At 43.3% G+C, this 16,476-nt stretch overlaps 1 protein-coding gene and 1 long non-coding RNA gene across 6 annotated transcripts in view; one reads left to right on the top strand and one right to left on the bottom strand.

Moving 5' to 3' along the window:
* Nucleotides 1–9,415, bottom strand: part of SNRNP200 (small nuclear ribonucleoprotein U5 subunit 200) — a 37,677-nt gene extending 28,262 nt beyond the window's left edge. The window contains exons 1-13 of the mRNA XM_075601876.1: nucleotides 9,250–9,415; nucleotides 8,589–8,752; nucleotides 7,473–7,644; nucleotides 5,758–5,950; nucleotides 4,910–4,965; nucleotides 4,672–4,770; nucleotides 3,731–3,883; nucleotides 2,743–2,842; nucleotides 2,276–2,412; nucleotides 2,110–2,193; nucleotides 718–891; nucleotides 494–631; nucleotides 72–227 (exon numbers count right to left, since the gene is read on the bottom strand). Of these exons, the coding sequence (XP_075457991.1) occupies nucleotides 72–227; nucleotides 494–631; nucleotides 718–891; nucleotides 2,110–2,193; nucleotides 2,276–2,412; nucleotides 2,743–2,842; nucleotides 3,731–3,883; nucleotides 4,672–4,770; nucleotides 4,910–4,965; nucleotides 5,758–5,950; nucleotides 7,473–7,644; nucleotides 8,589–8,752; nucleotides 9,250–9,294 (1,671 nt within the window). The 5' untranslated portion in view covers nucleotides 9,295–9,415. The remainder of the gene's footprint in view (nucleotides 1–71; nucleotides 228–493; nucleotides 632–717; nucleotides 892–2,109; nucleotides 2,194–2,275; nucleotides 2,413–2,742; nucleotides 2,843–3,730; nucleotides 3,884–4,671; nucleotides 4,771–4,909; nucleotides 4,966–5,757; nucleotides 5,951–7,472; nucleotides 7,645–8,588; nucleotides 8,753–9,249) is intronic.
* On the top strand, nucleotides 9,276–13,813 carry LOC142495845 (uncharacterized). Of its 5 annotated transcripts, XR_012801834.1 has the most exons (6): nucleotides 9,293–9,431; nucleotides 9,585–9,655; nucleotides 9,957–10,075; nucleotides 12,424–12,483; nucleotides 12,582–12,819; nucleotides 13,726–13,813. It is a non-coding gene; the product is annotated as an uncharacterized LOC142495845 (long non-coding RNA). The 5 variants fall into 5 exon arrangements; XR_012801832.1 differs by having other exon boundaries at nucleotides 9,276–9,431; nucleotides 9,585–10,075; XR_012801833.1 differs by lacking the exon at nucleotides 9,293–9,431 and having other exon boundaries at nucleotides 9,477–9,655.
* The last annotated feature ends 2,663 nt before the right edge of the window (nucleotides 13,814–16,476 follow it).

Here is a 16,476-nt window from a genome sequence, read left to right as displayed (position 1 = left end):
ACCTGACATAGGAGAGCTGTACTGCACACGTTCTGCAAGTAGCACCGACATGCGGATGCGTCGTCACTCACCTTGCCGAAGCTTCCCACCATCTCTTGCACCAAGGACCTCATGGGGGCGATGTAGATGATTTTGAAGTTGTCCACGTTAATAGTACCGTCCACATTGATGTGTTTCCCGATCTCCCGGAGCATGCACATCAGAGCCACGTTAGTCTTACCGGCTCCCTAACAAGGAAACAGAGTCGTCTTTAAAATCAGGTGAAACATGTTTATTAAAAGGATTCTAACAGTCAGGGTGCCTAATGTCAAAAAGGACACCCACAGAGTGCATATCATAGAGTTCCATGTTACATAGGGGGGCTCACAGGTTCTTTATTCTACGAGCGCTTCATGTTACTGTGGGGGTCTCTGTATAACACGAGTTGCCATAGCGGAGGTCCATTTATAGTGAACATCTCTGTGGGCTGCAGTGTAATATGTAGGTTTCTTACAGTGGGGGCACACAGCAGCAGGTTCTCGTCCGTATCCAATGCGGCTTTAAACAGTTTGCTCTGGATCCTGTTCAGAGTCTTAAAGCCATCGAACCCGGCCTGGGCATATTTCGGCAGCTTCTCCACCGCCACCAGTTGCTGAGGAGAGAAGACAGGTTTTGAGCGTATGTTCCCTCAGGTGAAGGCACAGCGTGCCAGGGTCTGGGGGTATCATGTCCTCTCACCTCGTCATCAGTGAAAGGTTTGGGTTTGAGCGCTGGGACGTGGACTTCCTCGTACCCTTTACGCTGGCGTCTGAAGGAGCCATCTGGCAGCTGGCAACGCTTGTTGGCCATGAAGTGACTGCCCTGAGCGAAGACCAAATCCTCCAGGTCCAGAACTTGCCGGGGAGTGAAAGTCTGGAAGAGAGGGGTAAATCAGGGGGAGGAGATGCGTTTGGCAAACAACCCATTACAACACTGATTTCCTGCCTGGCACAATTTTTTACAAGTGCACTTTTAACAGAACTCACCACCACAAAGGGGCAATCCCAGCGAGCAATTGTTTTTACATAGGATTGAAACAAAGGGGGGTGGGGGGTGCGCGAAAGAGACCCCATGCTTCAATCCTATGTTTGGAGAGAGGGGGGGGGGGGAAGTTTGGAGACCCCCCTGCTTCAAACTAATAGGGTCTTATAAACATTATCAGCGCTATTACGAAAACGTTAAGTCTCTTTTCAAGGGACAGTAGCTACTAGGATCAAAACAAACCAAGAACATCAGCAGGTTTAATGGGTTAAATTGAGCCGAAATTGTGTGTGGAAAAGCTTTTGACACAGTAATTGCCTGTGTGTGGTAAAGCTTTTAACACCGTAATTGACAAAATTAGCCAGAGGAAATTAACCCCTCCCAAGTCTCAGCTCCCCACATTTACAAACAAATACTTCTAGGTGTCAGATCTTGGTTAAAAAAAAAAAAGCAATAAGCCAGATGCAACCCATTAAAACGCGTCACTGCCATCAGTACATGGGATTGACATTTTTAAAACAGCCTTGCGCACCAAAAAAACACCAGGTAGCTTCCCCTTTTGCCTTAAGCAACACCATTCATGCATAGCGCTATCTTAGCGCGAAATGCGTTAGAGGTATATCCATACTCCTCCATGCTGTTCACCTTCAATAAATATTAATGTTATTACCACCTCTGCTTAGCCCCAGACTATTTGGCATTTGCTGTGCTCCGTTTTTCTCTCCACTTGCGAACTTCCACTGTTGACATTTCGGCTGGACGCACGCAGTCAAGGACGGTACACACCAGTAATGGGAGTACAATCTTTTTCTCATGAAGATTGAAGTGATGAGAATTATACTCTAGGGTTATTGCCTATTAAAGAGGTATACCAAATCACTACTATTCTAACATAACAGTTGTTGACTCTGGTGTTGCGCCACTTGCAGGCATTTAACCTATTAATGAGTACTTCCAACAAGTCTAACCAACTGGTGTGTTCTACATATCTGTCCATTATCCATTTGAGCCTTTTATTCATTTATGGTGATGTTATACCCAACTCAGATGCACTGACGTTTGAGATTTATTCTCTATTGTTCACCAGATCTCCCATAATACAGCTCTTACCTCCCCTCCCTGATCCATCTCTATGCCCTCCAAGTCTGTGTCCACACGCGACTGACGCACCCTCTCCCTTCGCGAGCGTTCCTCCTGCAGAGACAAGAGCTGGTTACCACAAGAAACCCATCACAAAGGCCTACCTCCCGGGACAGTCCATGAAACCCCGCCTCACCCGGATCAGATCCTCCTTTTCAGTCTCCTGCAGCTGGTAAAGGTACTTGGAGAGCTCGGGGTCTGCCTCCATTTTACCCATAATCCTCTCTTTCTCTGCTTCACTCTGAGCGCTGGCCAAAAGTGAGCAATACAGAACTGTGCAAATCAGAGAAACCAACATTACCCAGAGGATTTTACATAGGGACAGGTTTATGGGATATTATGGCCGACGGGTCTGTTCAATATGTGAAGCAGCTACCCTGTGCTGGAGAAGATTTTAGCACCGTTCATATTAATGGAACAGGTCTGTCCTCCAGCACACTGAAGTTGATTTACAGCATATTGAACAAGGGCCTTAAAGAGAGAAAGAGAACAAACAAAAAATACACCAGAAATGGCAACTAAGAAAATGAAAGGTTAAGAAAAATGAAAAACACATAGGACACATGAATTGCAGATGCAGACACAGCCTGGGGCAGTACTCACTCATCATGCGATGCTGCCTCAGCACTTTAATGAAGTCAAACGTGTTGAACCCCAGCAGCAGTACCAGCTGGTTTTCACATTCACGGTCGTCACCTGCGGTCTGGGAGCCAAAGAGGGAGAAGCTCAATATGGGAGCATAAGACAAACCCAACATGTTTTGAAAAGCAGGTCCACAAATCCCAAGAAACATTGGGATTTGAGCAACGGTGCAGCACCTCTCACCCCTCCCCCAGTAAACCTCTCACCCCGCCTATAGTAAAAAGTCCCCATGGCAACCTATTTTTATTCTAACTTGCACCATCGATCCAGGAAGCACAGAGCTGTTTTCCCTGCAGACTACAAAAAGTCTTGTTCGTAAATCTTTCACGCCCTGAACATCTCCGATAAGATTATTTGAAGTTTATGGTGAGGGCCCTAAGCAGCCTTATTCATGTAAGTTTTAGTCTAACATTTTAGGAACTCAGCAGAGATTAAATTAGACCCCCTATTGCAAAGTATACAAAAAATATACAAGATAAAGTGCTAAAAACACTCTATAGGAATATAAAAGAAAGTGGTGAGCAATGTGAAACTATCCCTAAGTGACTATGCTGCAGGAATATAAAGACTATTTGCAAAGTGTAGTGAATATAAAAATAAAACAACATACAAGGGGAACTGCAACTACAATTATGAGCAAAACACTTTGGAGATGCACTCAATGATACCTCTGGTGGTTGCATAAAAAGTACAAGAGAAACTGTTAGGGGGAACAGATTATTATTTTTTATCTCTTTTGAGATTAAAGACCTTTTTATGCAACCAAAATGGTTTTGCTATATATTAAAGGAAATGTTCCCAGGTGGTAGCTGGACAGCACCATTGATGTTTGACAAGTTATGTACTCAGTATTGTTGTTGATCTGTAAATACGAGGACTGGAACATATGCTAGTCAGAAGATGGCCGTATTAATCCTTTGGCTGCCAGCACCCCTCTACAGCTCTGTACCTTTAAGATCTCCAGAACCTCATCTGCTTTTTTCTGGGACACAATGGCATCATCGTAGAATCTGCTGAGCTGTCTCTGCAGCCAGAAGGCATCAATGTCCCGGGGGTGAAGGTCCTTCTTTTTGGAGCTCATCAGCTCTCCAGATGACACAAGCTAAGGGGGTCAATGTTAAAGGCTCAGATGTCACACAAAGACTGCCCACCCCTCCATATAGTCAGCTAAGTGTTCCCACCACATTGCAAGTCTCAAAGACAGGATGGAGTTAAAGGTGCAGTGCCTCCTGTTGTATAGTAACAAAATATAATGATGGCAGTGATGTTGAAAGTTTTCAATATGGGTCGTTACACAAATCAGACATTTAAGTATTTTGTTGTGAATTTGTAAACACAGTGAGCCGAGATTTGGTAGAGGTCTGATTTCCTCTGGCTGCTCCCTTTTATGCGATATCACTGGGTGCTGAACAGGAGTTTGCACAGGTAATGCACTCCTCCCTGTTTATTTGCTCTAACAAAGAGAGGGTGGGCTACAGGTCGAATGAACTGATTGACTAGTCCACTCCCATTAAGAGGCCCAGATGACCAGAGAATATCTTGATTGCACAATAAAGCATTTTGTTTTTTAGAACACAAGGAATTTATACAAAAAGTATATGGTACAGAGAGCACAACTTCCTTTGTGTACAATTGGCAAAATGTCCAACGAGATGTGCAATGCTTTGTTCCTGCTGCACTTTTACGTTTCACAGCACAGCAGACATCCTGACACTTTCCAAACACAGGCAAGCCTCATGCATCTCTAAATCCAGACACCAAACATCCCAACAAAGACAAAACAGAGAACACACTTCATCCCAACACTGTGACAAAACCCCAGCCACGTGCAATTACACAGAACCCCCCCCCCCTTCTGTTTTCCTGCTAAAGTTTTGGCTGACTCCTTACGTTAGCAGACAGAGTGCAGCGCACAACGGCCTCATCTCCTTCCATGTCATCATCGGACGCCTCGTCTCGCACCTCACCGTACACGTCTTCATCCCCCTCCTATGGGTCGAAAACATGTTAGAATCCCGTGTCTGCAGCCCACACCCCGCATTTCAGTAGTCCGCACGCGCATCACAGTTAGGCCTGAAACATGTTGCACAGTTGGAAAAAGTTTAACGCCACCGAGAGCGCCACTCACCTCTTCATCCGATTCAAACTGCACGTTCACTCCGTAAGTCTCGTCAATGTTATCATCTGTGTGAAAAAAAAAAAAAAAAAAGGGAGGATAAGATCCATTTAAAGAGCTGCAATAACAGGCGAGCACTCCAACCTTAACTACCATTTACGTTTCATCATTGAACATATATGTTTCTCAACTCTGTAAAGTTTAGACAACAAACTCTAAATGCAGAAAGCACGAGAGAAATATAATATGATGCACTTGTTAAAAGCTCAGAACAAACTGAGAACACAACACTGCAGCGATTCCAAAGCCTTAGTGAGAAGTAGTTTTAACATTTATGATTTACAAACTCTAAAGCAGCAATCCGCCTACCCCCCAGTTTAATTGACATGCTAGTATCCTGCCCCTGAGCATGTCCTCAGCAAGCAATGGGCTCTGGGGAAAGCTTCATTTTAACAGCCCAGACATAAAATAGGTCTCTCCCTCAAACAAAATACAATTTAAATGGTGACCCGCTTTAAATATGTAGAACCCACTAAAAATGTATTGCGACTTCCAGTCCACTAATTCTATGTACACTGAAATACTTTGCGGCGACGGAGCTTATTATTTCTTAAACTAGATTTCTATAGTATATATGTAATAAGGCATTACAGTTTGACACTAAAATGAAATATTTTGGTTTTTGAGAGTGAAATATTAATTACCCCAACTAACCTCCAGTGGGACACTGCCTGAAAACCATCATGTTAACATTACTTCTCTTACCAAACTGCTGGAGTTTCTTAAAGTTGTATGTAATCTTTAACCCCAAGGACTGTGTCTCCACCCTCTCCCTGCTATTCCACCCCAGTGCACCACACCCATGTTTTGAATCTCCTTGTCTCCCCCGTAGTCAGAGATCTTCTTTCCCAAATTCACAAGCACGTGGTAACGGGTGTCGTCCGTCTGCCCCAGGAGCTGGTCCACCTCTTTCCTCCGGTCCTTGTCTCGAAGTTTGTCGTTCTTCAGCACTGCCAACACCTCGTCTGCCGCTCCGCACAGGATGTCACGCGGCTGGCAAAAACACAACACACCGTGAGCACAGGAACCTTTACCCTTCATGGGCTGCTCATTTCACCAATTTACATCTACTCAATCGCCAACTTTTTGGCGTATATTCTGTAGTTTGCTTGCGGTTATATCAGGACTGTCCCATATCAGGACTGTCCCATATCAGAGAAGTGAACCATTTACCTAAAGAATTAACCATGCTCCTCACTATAAGCAACACATGGGACTTCCACCCATTCACGAGTTGAAGTTAATGCATTGCTAACTGGGCCTTTCCTAGCTTCTCAACAAATGAAATAGAGCAGGGGTGCGCAAAGTTTCCCTCATGTGCCCCCGTTTCCTCCAGCTCGCGCGCGCCCTCAGCATAAAATGACGACGTGGGTCACGTGAACCCCCAGCATCATTTGACCCGGTTGCCATGGAGACGTGTCACTGGAAGTTAGAGGCTTTGCGCGATCCCCGGCATTTATTTTAAATGCCTTCAGGGAAGAGCGGGGCCTCTGTAACAGCAGTGCTCCCCCTACCCAGAAAATCTCACGCCCCCTCTGCGCACCCCTGAAATAGAGGACCATGGCCCTCATTCAGTGTGCTGTGAAGTGACTTCCCAGAACTGGAGAAGAGATCAGCTCAAAGGAATGGGCCCAACTTCTTCAGCATTGGGAAGACTGTTCTTCAGCAAATGTAATAAAGGCCTTTAACTCATTAAGTGTCATGGTTAATTTAAAGCCTGTTTGAATGTTGATACATTATGTGTCTCAGCAGGGGAGCTGTTCTCCAATATCTACATTATCCTTCAGTGTGTTTATTTATAGATGGAAAAAAGAAACCTCCTCTGGCGCTGAGGATAGGCTATGGATAGGTGAACTCAGATATCTTCTGTTGAACAGTGACCTCAGGAAAGAAGAAAAAAGACAAAACATGCAGAAAGCCTGCAATGGTGCATTACCCAGGGATAACAAAGATATAAATGTAAAGAGCAATTTATTACACAGGGTTAAAAATGACCGTTAAAAAGACAATTCTATACATACATGAAATAAAATAAATGATTAAATGAGTGCCTAAGCACTAACCAAGATCTTGAGCAGTGCTTAGGCAATCATTTATTTTATTTCACGTAAAAAAGGAGGAGGTTTCTTTTTTCACCAATCCAAGTCTGGGTGGAAGATACCAGAACAATCTCTTTAGGCAGCTCCAGGACTACCATTTGGACATTATATCTAAGGTTGTTTCTTTATTCATATATTTGTTGGTTGCATAAGCGCTGGTTTTACACCTATTTTTTCACTAAGTTGTGTTTATTTATAGGCTCAGCCTAGGCACCTACATTTAACTTATTAAACATCCCGTCTTTAGTTTCTTTTGGTCCTAGGGGGTGAGGTCCTAGGGGGCTGGACCTTTTGGTCCTAGGGGGCTGACCTTTCAAAAGTTTCAGTCCTGTAATTTGGCTTAATACGAGCAATAGGCTGCAGTAGAGCTCTGTGCAAGGAGACCAAATACAATGTCAGGTCATGGCAGCCTTTACCTGATCCCCCAGTGCTGCTTGGATGAAGCTGAGAAGCACTTCATAGGTCTCTCGTGTCTCCTTGGTCTTAGGTTTGTATATGATCCCAACCATCTCGTCGATGCCCTCTGACAACAAGGTGTAACCTTTCATCTTGTTTATGTCGTGTCTGTCTTCATCTCGCTTTCTTCTCCTGGAAGGGACGTTACAAACATTATTGACCTTTTCGCTGGCAGCAAAGGGTTGTTACAGTGCAACCAAAACAATGATGCGTTTCCCACAGAGGAATGTGAAGCGTGTCGGGTCAGAATGACATGTATGTGAAAGTCTAGACCTGAACATGGTAAGTTTCAGAACGTTATTAAAGTCGTTTTCAGTAGCAGCTGGTGAATGGATTGGGGAATCAGAGGCAGGCCTTGGGACAGAAACATTTGCTGCATGCAATACATTTCAACTGCTACTATGAAGAAAACTAGCACTGATATATATATATAAAAACACACACACACAATATTGAACAATCAAGTGATGATAAAAACGAAGCGACAATAGTAACTAGACCACTTTTGCCTATGATTTCTGGCTCACCGACTAGGCATCAAGTTTTTATGTTTCAGGATATGATGCTTTACTTTCTTTATTATATTAATTTGACCGGCAATCAATTAAAAATGTTTTAATAGACCTACAAACCCCACATTTTTTTTACACTTTCCTAGAAGGCAGTAATTTTGTAGAATAGACCTTTGTGGTTTCCTCTTTTCTGGTGTACTTTAACATAAGTACACCAGAATATTATGATGCAAAAATACTACCTATTAGACATATGACCAAACTCACGTCACTAATGACCACATCTAATAATGTCATTTCTCACATCCCCAGTTAGTTTTGAATTCTGAATATGTTACGTGCCCCTCTATCAGCAAAAAGGTTCAACTTTTGAAGAAGCAAAAAGTGTCCATTGGCCCTATTAAATGTGTCACTGTCCTTAATTCCCTTGTCCTAGTAGCCACCAACTGACATACATACTCCTTTGTAGAGGACCCTGTAGTTCTTGCACTATGCTAGCAATGTTTTGGGCCTTTCCAGTAGCAAAGGATTTTTGAAATATGGAACTTTGAGTCGAGCACTCACTTGGCACGTCTCTCTTCCTGCATCTGTGGCTTGGTTTTCTGAGCCTTGTCCCCCATGCGGGTCCCGTCCAGCTTCCCCACCAATGACAGTACCTCCCCTGTGGGCTCATCGCGCCGGGTCCTGTCTATCAGGGAGCGATCAGCTTGGAGTACGAGGTTAGAGTTCTGAGCGGGAAGGAAGAGAGGAGATTGTATAGTATGTTTATTGCTAACATTCTAGGTTTATAGCACCAGCCATCGTGCTCAACGCTTCATAAAAATATTACACAAGAAAAGCGGGTCAAGTAAACATTGGGAGATAGGAGTCCTTGCCCTGAAGAGCTTACACTCTAATTTGTGTATTATGAGGTTTACAGATATAACGTGTGCATGGAAGTGCAAGTTTTAAGGGCTTGCCTTAATAGGGTGCGTGTGTATGCAGCGGGTCACATTACAAGGCTATGGAAATAAATGATTGTAGGGCGACCAACTCAGTTATGGACAGCGAGTCACTTTTATTTAATATATTTTAAGATCTATTATTGTAGTTTGCAATTGAAAGTTCTAGCAGTCATACTGGTCCTGAAGAAATGTAGATTTAAATACATAGGTTGTGATAGCTTTTAGAAGAGTCTTGGTCACCTCTCCCCGCCTATTTGAAGCCTCCCAGAACCCGCACTCACCGCCTTGTACTCATACTGCAGGCTCCGGGCCGTTACATCCGCCATCTTCCCGCTCGGTCTCTCGTTGCCCGGTCTCGGCTTCTCTCACAGGCCCCAGACTGCGCACTGAACAGGAACAACGCGCTACAGACGGCGCTTCCACCAGGGTCACTTCCGCTTCCGGGTCGCACACTGGTCTCTGGGTGAGTGGAGGGGGGTGTCTCAAATGTAACTTTACTAGTTTGCAACAAGCTGACAGTGATCACAAGGGGAGCTGTGACCCGATGTATGAGCTTGGAATACATAATGATAACAATAACTATAATCATATAATATTATGACACATTCATTCACAGCGGTCAGTGTCACAGAAGCCAAGTGCATGAAGGGGAATCTGAATGAAATAAGAAGCATTTCGTTTCATAACGTAATTCTGATTTGAGGGAAACTCCACATAAGTCTAGGAGTAACGTATATGTTGTCTAATTTATTATACATCTCAGTCACGCATTAGAAAATAGTGTTACTCCTTGGAGGAGTTGTATAGACATTCTATGTTTGAACGTTTTATTTGTCAAATCACCGGATTTCCTCGCTTTTCTCACAATATTTTCTCTAACTATGCTGTATGGGCACTTGCCCAAATCAAAGATGGCTACCGGCTGACCAACCTCCCCCGTGCGTGCATTGACGCGCTCTCGCTCCTCCCCCTGTAACCTTCCCTACAGTCTTTACTACGTGGTTCCCTTGGACCGTTACCCGCGTGACGTCAATGCGCGCGCGCATCCAGGAAGGCGCTAAATATTTGAAAGCGGGAAGAGTTAACTAGAGAGGAGTCCGAAAGTCGGTGAGTATATAGAAAAACACCCAAGATTTATGTGTGAAGCCTAGAACACCCGGGTACCCACACCACAGTGTGAGACCTGGCAGGAAATCCCAGGGGTGCATGAAATAAATTAAAAAAACATACAATTATATATATTTGAGAGCGCACACCCCATAGCTTAAAACTGTACAACCCTGTAATAAACAGAAGGGGAAGGTAACAAAGTTCACTCACAACGGTATGGGTTATAAAGGCAGTTTGTGATATAACCACCAGGCAGCAATCCTGCAGGTTTAGGGTTGCCAGGTGTCCGGTATCTGGTTAATCTGTCCGGTAAAAAAATAAATAATACCGGACATGTATGTGTATGGTATTACCTCTTTGGACTTAGGCTGCGCTTATAGTGCCATCGACAGCGACGCGACGGTGATGTCACGCTGTGGTCGCTGAAAAAATCAAATTGACTTGACTTCCAGCGAACAAGCTGTCGCACCTTTTCTACTACAAGTGCATGCGACAGCGGCAATACATTTGTTTTGCCGCGAAGGCGACACTATAAGCGCAGCCTTAGGCTGCGGCCCCGCTGGCGCTGTGACGTCACCAGCTCTCCAAGCATGAGCACCAGGTGTCCTATTTTGCAAGTGCGAGCGGGGGCGTTGCGGGCAAACTGAGCGCGTTTGAAACGTCCATTTTTTTGTTTACTCAAGCGCCAAGCTTGTGTGCGTGTCCATGCAGGGACTTGCCCATATACATTTATGTAACTAAAAGCGGCAGTACCGCACGCTCAGTGCAGTCAGCGCCAGCGAGGCTGCAGCCTAACTAGCCAATCGTGGGATTTCCCCCGAGAAGGGATAGAGCAGGGCTGCTGCTACTGCTAGGGGGCTGGGCAGCTTCCTCCATCCTGATTGGCTGCATTACACAGCAGCCAATCAGGATGGAGGTGACAGGAGTCTGGGGGTGGGGGCCGAGTGTGTGTGTGTGCGCTCTCTCTCTGGCTGATATGAGTGGGGGGAGAGAGGATGAGGAGGGGTGCAGTATTGCTCGCCATGTACAGTATGGCTGCAGGTCAGTTATATATAAATGGTCTGACCATTACATAATTTGTTCTAAATTTCACTCCAAGCATGCACAAATTTGCATCAATTTGCACTTTCATATTCTATTTCCCAAAAAATCCTCGGAAGGACACTCCCTCCCAAGACTCCTTCCCAGATTTTTTACAAATGGAATATAAATTGGTGCAAATTGGTGAATACTTGGAGTGAGATTTAAAAAAAGTTAAGTAACAGTCAGGTCATTTATAAATAACATTCTTCTCCACCAACGATTCTCGTGCGTGTTGCATCTTTCACCATTTGTGTCCAGTATTTTTGGACATCCACCTGGCAACCCTACACAGGTACAGACACACAGGTCGCATCAGTCCTCTCGTAGACTATATAGATGAAGAAAAGTCTCACAAGGGGTCCGCTAAGAACTCAATCAAACCAAGTCCAAGGAGGAAAGAATGAACCTGCACATCGGGAGAGTTCAAATCCACTGCCTGGAAACAGAGCAAGACACGGCCTCATCGAGCTCCAATTGCGTGATGACGTAGCCCAATGCTTGTCATCATGCGTATCTCGACAGGGAAGTCACCATCTTGTGACGAAACACGTTGGATTACGTCAGCACGAAATTGAAGCTCGACAAGGTCGGGTCCTGCTTTGTGTGTTTCCGGGCCGTGAGATTTGAACTCTCCCTATGTGAAGGTTCATTCCGAACTCCTTGGACTTGATTTGATCGAGTTCTAAGCGGACCCGTTGTGAGACTTTTCTTCATCTATATCTTCTACGAGAGGACTGATGGGACCTATGTGTCTGTACCTACGGGATTGCTGGCTGGCGGTTGTATCACTAACTGCTTTTATTACCCATACCCTTGCGAGTGCACTTGTTTCCCCCCCACCCCCCTTATTTTTATTCTATAGTTTTACGCTATGGGGTGTGTACTTTCTCTTTTTGTCTTCTACTTTCCCCTTAGGATGTGGTGCAGGAAGCAGCCTTGACCCCTCTCTTTGCAGGGAATCTCCCCAGGAATAATAATTTCTTCATATTTATTTTTCTGGGACTGTTTTTTTTTTGTTTACTGTTGTGGTTATGTTGTTTATTTTGTTTTGTTTTTCACACACATACGTTTGACTTTATTAGGCCCTTTATGTGCCCTTATTCACACTTATATTATTGAGTTTTTTATTATATAATGTACTACTAAATCATTTATCCAATTATAGTTTTTATAATTACCACTTTGCGTGCTGCTAATATATAGATGATATATATATATATCATCATCTCTATCTATCTATCTATCTATCTATCTTGAGACAGGTCCTGCAATGGAACAGAAACGTTTATCTATGGAGTAAAAATATTTTTCCATTACTTACAGTTGAGTGCCTGTCTTTTAAATGTTATACATACATTTATATATAATTGAGGTGTTTCTCATTGTGTCTTCAAATTCATGCCTAATATCTGTTCATCAGGCAGTATGAGCACCTCCACCCCTCAGTCGGGGGGTCGTCGGTCTATGTCCTCGGAGGGCGTGTACCTGTCCCCCGCCACTAGCCGACAGCCTCTTAGTGTGACCGAGACCCCCACCCTACAGAACTTCCCCAGCAACGATGACGAGCGGGAGAGGAAACAGCGGCGACGCTCCCGGGTTATCGACCTTCAGCTCAGTGCGTCTGACTCCACTGCATCCATCCTATCCCCCTCACTCAGGTATACACCTCCCTGTTCCCATCATCCCGGGTACCCAGATATACAGCAGCACCATGTGTTTGACATTGTGACTCAAAGCTGTTGATTTATACAGTATTTATGCCTAGAAAGCAGAATGGGAGAGATGCTTCCTGTAATAAATCAATTTTTTTGTAAATCAAAAGAGCCATAAGTTTAGTAATAAAAAGTAGTGATCCCGTGGGACTGTGAATTAAGGAATATCTGTATTATGAACCAACTGCTACTTCGACCACTGCCTCCATGTAATGTCTATTATATTTTATTCGTATGGCACCAACATATTCCGTAGCGCAGTACAATGTGGGAGTAAGAACCATAACATTGTATGACGAGCACATATGTTGGGACAATAAGGAGGAGGTTCTTGTCCCAAGGAGTGTACAATGAAGTGGAGATGCAAGGAAAAGAGTCTCCCCCCGTTCCTTTGGAAAGTTTTGACTATCAACAGCAGGCGTATGCGGGTCTGGGATAAAAGTAAAATAAAGAAGTTGGCAGAGTACTGGATAGGTCTCCTTGAAAAGGTGTCTTTTTTAAGGAACTTTTAAAACTTCTCTACTTAATTGTTAACACTGATCATTTATATTAAAATGAAAGAAATCATCAAATCGGAGAGTATGCCACAAAATCCTCCCCTTCTCATAGTTTCATCGACATAATTTACCCAGCAACTTAATGTTAAAATTTGAGATTTTATGGATAGAAGCAAAAACTGTCACCTTGCATGTGATTCACAGGTTATAGATACTGTTGGGGTTTTTTTTTTGCATTATGGCTTTGCAGGGTTTTAGTGAATAACTCGCTCTGCCCCTTCATAAAGTTAAGTTTGTAGAATGCACGCACTTAGAACTTCATCTCTGTTTAGCAAATAACCAGACTTGTGTTTAGTAGGGGAGATGACACTCTGCTGCCCAAACTGAACAATACGCAGATTTCAGATCACTACTCCACCTGCATCAAGCTGTCACAGGAGAATGTGAGTACGGTCTTATTTTTGTAATAATCTTCCCTTAATACCCAGCAATAAAGCTGGTATTTGTATGTTTATAGTCCGAGTTTATTGGTGAAGTGTATGTGTGTGTGTGTGTGTGTGTGTGTGTGTGTGTGTGTGTGTGTGTGTGTGTGTGTGTGTGTGTGTGTGTGTGTGTGTATTTATTACCGTGTAGGTGTCCACGAAATCAGGAGACAGCACACAATCTTGAGAAGGTAAACTATTTTCAAAGCATGAAAGATTGTGTGCTGTCTCCTGATTTCGTGGACACCTACACGGTATCGTTATCTTACAATTCTTTATGGGACCTGCACCTACCTACATGCTTCTGCTAATAGAGTGCTGACTAACTTTATCCACTAATAAATATATATATATATATATATATATATATATATATATATATATATATATATATATATGGAAAAGAAGAGGAGAGAGCGCACGCCCATAGCGTAAAATAGTATTTAATGAGGGGAAGGGGAGGAGAGGGGGGGTAAAAAATGCACTTACAAAAGTACAATAAAATCAAGCATTTGTGAAAATATTCACCACCATCCGGTTCAAACTGCAAGCTCTTTGGGACAGTCCCAGGCTCCGTTGGTGAAGGATCAGCGTCCCCGCAGGTTTCCAGGGCTGGTGTGCTGTTAAAAGTCCAAGAAATCAGTTCCGTGTGATGAAATCTCTTTAGCACCTGCGCTTGGATAGGTCCGCTCCAGCGCTTCGTATTGACTTCAATGTCAGTGCGTCTGACGTAATGACGCTCCCTGACGCGTTTCGTCAGTCACGGCCAACTTTTTCAAAGGGATAACTTGAGAGAGGGAGGTCCTGTAGTATATATACACAGCATAATGATGCTAAGTGTTTGGAACGCCCCCACTCAGGTGAAAAGTGCTTGTCACTGATTTAAAGTGTGTTGAACTGCATATATATAATATAATAAAATCCATATGTGATTACATTGTTACTTGAAAGAGTTAAGCGGAGATAGTATTTGAGAGAGAATCATATCCATATTGAGAGACATAGTCCCAACTATACTTGGATCAATATACATAGTAATTTCCCAGAGACAGTTCAAGGTAGTAGTTAACCTGATATCCGACTCTCTTGACAAGGTCAGTTCCACTGCTAGATCTACCCTACTTGAAAAATCCAAAAATAAACAACAGAAGGGTAATCGATCAAGTTATGTTACCCCAGGAGTACATACAGAGATAGAGGTCCACAGTAAGGTTCATTACCACCTACAACCAGGCATCCAAAAATATTAATAAAATCCTTAATGATCATTGGTCCATCCTTAAATGTGACCCCCATCTAGGACCTACCCTGCCGGATAGAGCCACTGTTACATATAGGAAGGCGAGAAGCATTAAAAGTATGCTAGCTCCCACTAGATTGAAGTCTTGCTCCAATCTCACGATTCCCAAGAGTAGGGGACCATTAGGCAATCATCCCTGTGGTCGCAGTCGATGCATCACGTGTAGGCATCTCCAGCATAAAACATATGTTGTCTCCTCAAATAGGGGTACCACCTATACCATCAATAGTTCCATCACCTGCCTCAGCACCTATGTTATATATGTCATTCAGTGTGGGTGTAGTCTAAAATATGTTGGACGCACCACAAGAACACTAGGGACGCGCTTCCTGGAACACAGGAGAAATGTAATAAAGGGTCTCAATAATCATAGTGTCTCTCGACACTTTAAATCATTTCACCAGCAAAATCCAAAGACCATGCAAATTATGGGAATAGAGACCATTTCTCCTTGTGTTCTAGGAGGAGATAGGTTCAAGACCCTGTGTAGGCGGAAACCTTTTGGATTCACCAATTGGGTACCCTCACTCCTGGGGGACTAAACGAATGTTTAGATGTCAGCACCTTTGTTTGACTGGTCCTTGGACGCCTCTTCCTGTCTTTTCCTCTGCTTTTCATCTCCATCTTTTGTCTGGATCTCCTCCTGAGGTCTCTATTAGTTTTTTCCATTCCCCCCCCCCCCCCCACTTTTTCCCTTTCCCCCCCCCCTCCCCCCCTCCCCTTTCCCCCCCTTCCCCCCCCTCCCCCCCCTCGCTTTCCCGTCTGGGATTTGGGTTACGTCATCTATTCACATAATTAATATATATTTATATATTTTTTTTATATATATCTTTATAGATAATAATAGGATCATTGGGCTATATTACACGGTATCAGTTAGACATTAATCACATCATATAGTTTATATTGTTGAGTACACTTTTAGTTAATATATTAACACATAACACAGAACTACAAGTTCATTTAATAGAATTAAGCATTCACTAATAATTTGTTTATTAATCACAATGGATATGAGTTATTCAGTATTCATTACACACGTATACATAAATAAAATTTATATATGTATCTTAACACTTTATTCGGTAGATCACAATTATCCATTACACTGTTTTTTCAGGACCTCCGGGCCCCTGCTCTGTTCGTGGCATATAGATTCCAGATATTATTGATCTCCTTAATGCTCTCATAGATTAGATTCCCTATTTATAGGAGGATGATATTCATTGTGATGTTCATATGTGTGGTTTTCAGATGTCTTCTCTATGTATATATATGTTTTTTGGTTATACTATGTGTATAAATCTAGACTTTGTTTAGAATA

The sequence above is a fragment of the Ascaphus truei genome, chromosome 5, assembly GCF_040206685.1.
Source record: "Ascaphus truei isolate aAscTru1 chromosome 5, aAscTru1.hap1, whole genome shotgun sequence".
Taxonomy (NCBI): Eukaryota; Metazoa; Chordata; class Amphibia; order Anura; family Ascaphidae; genus Ascaphus; species Ascaphus truei.
The sequence above is the reverse complement of the archived record's forward strand: the minus strand, read 5'-3'. Positions and strand labels throughout refer to the sequence as shown.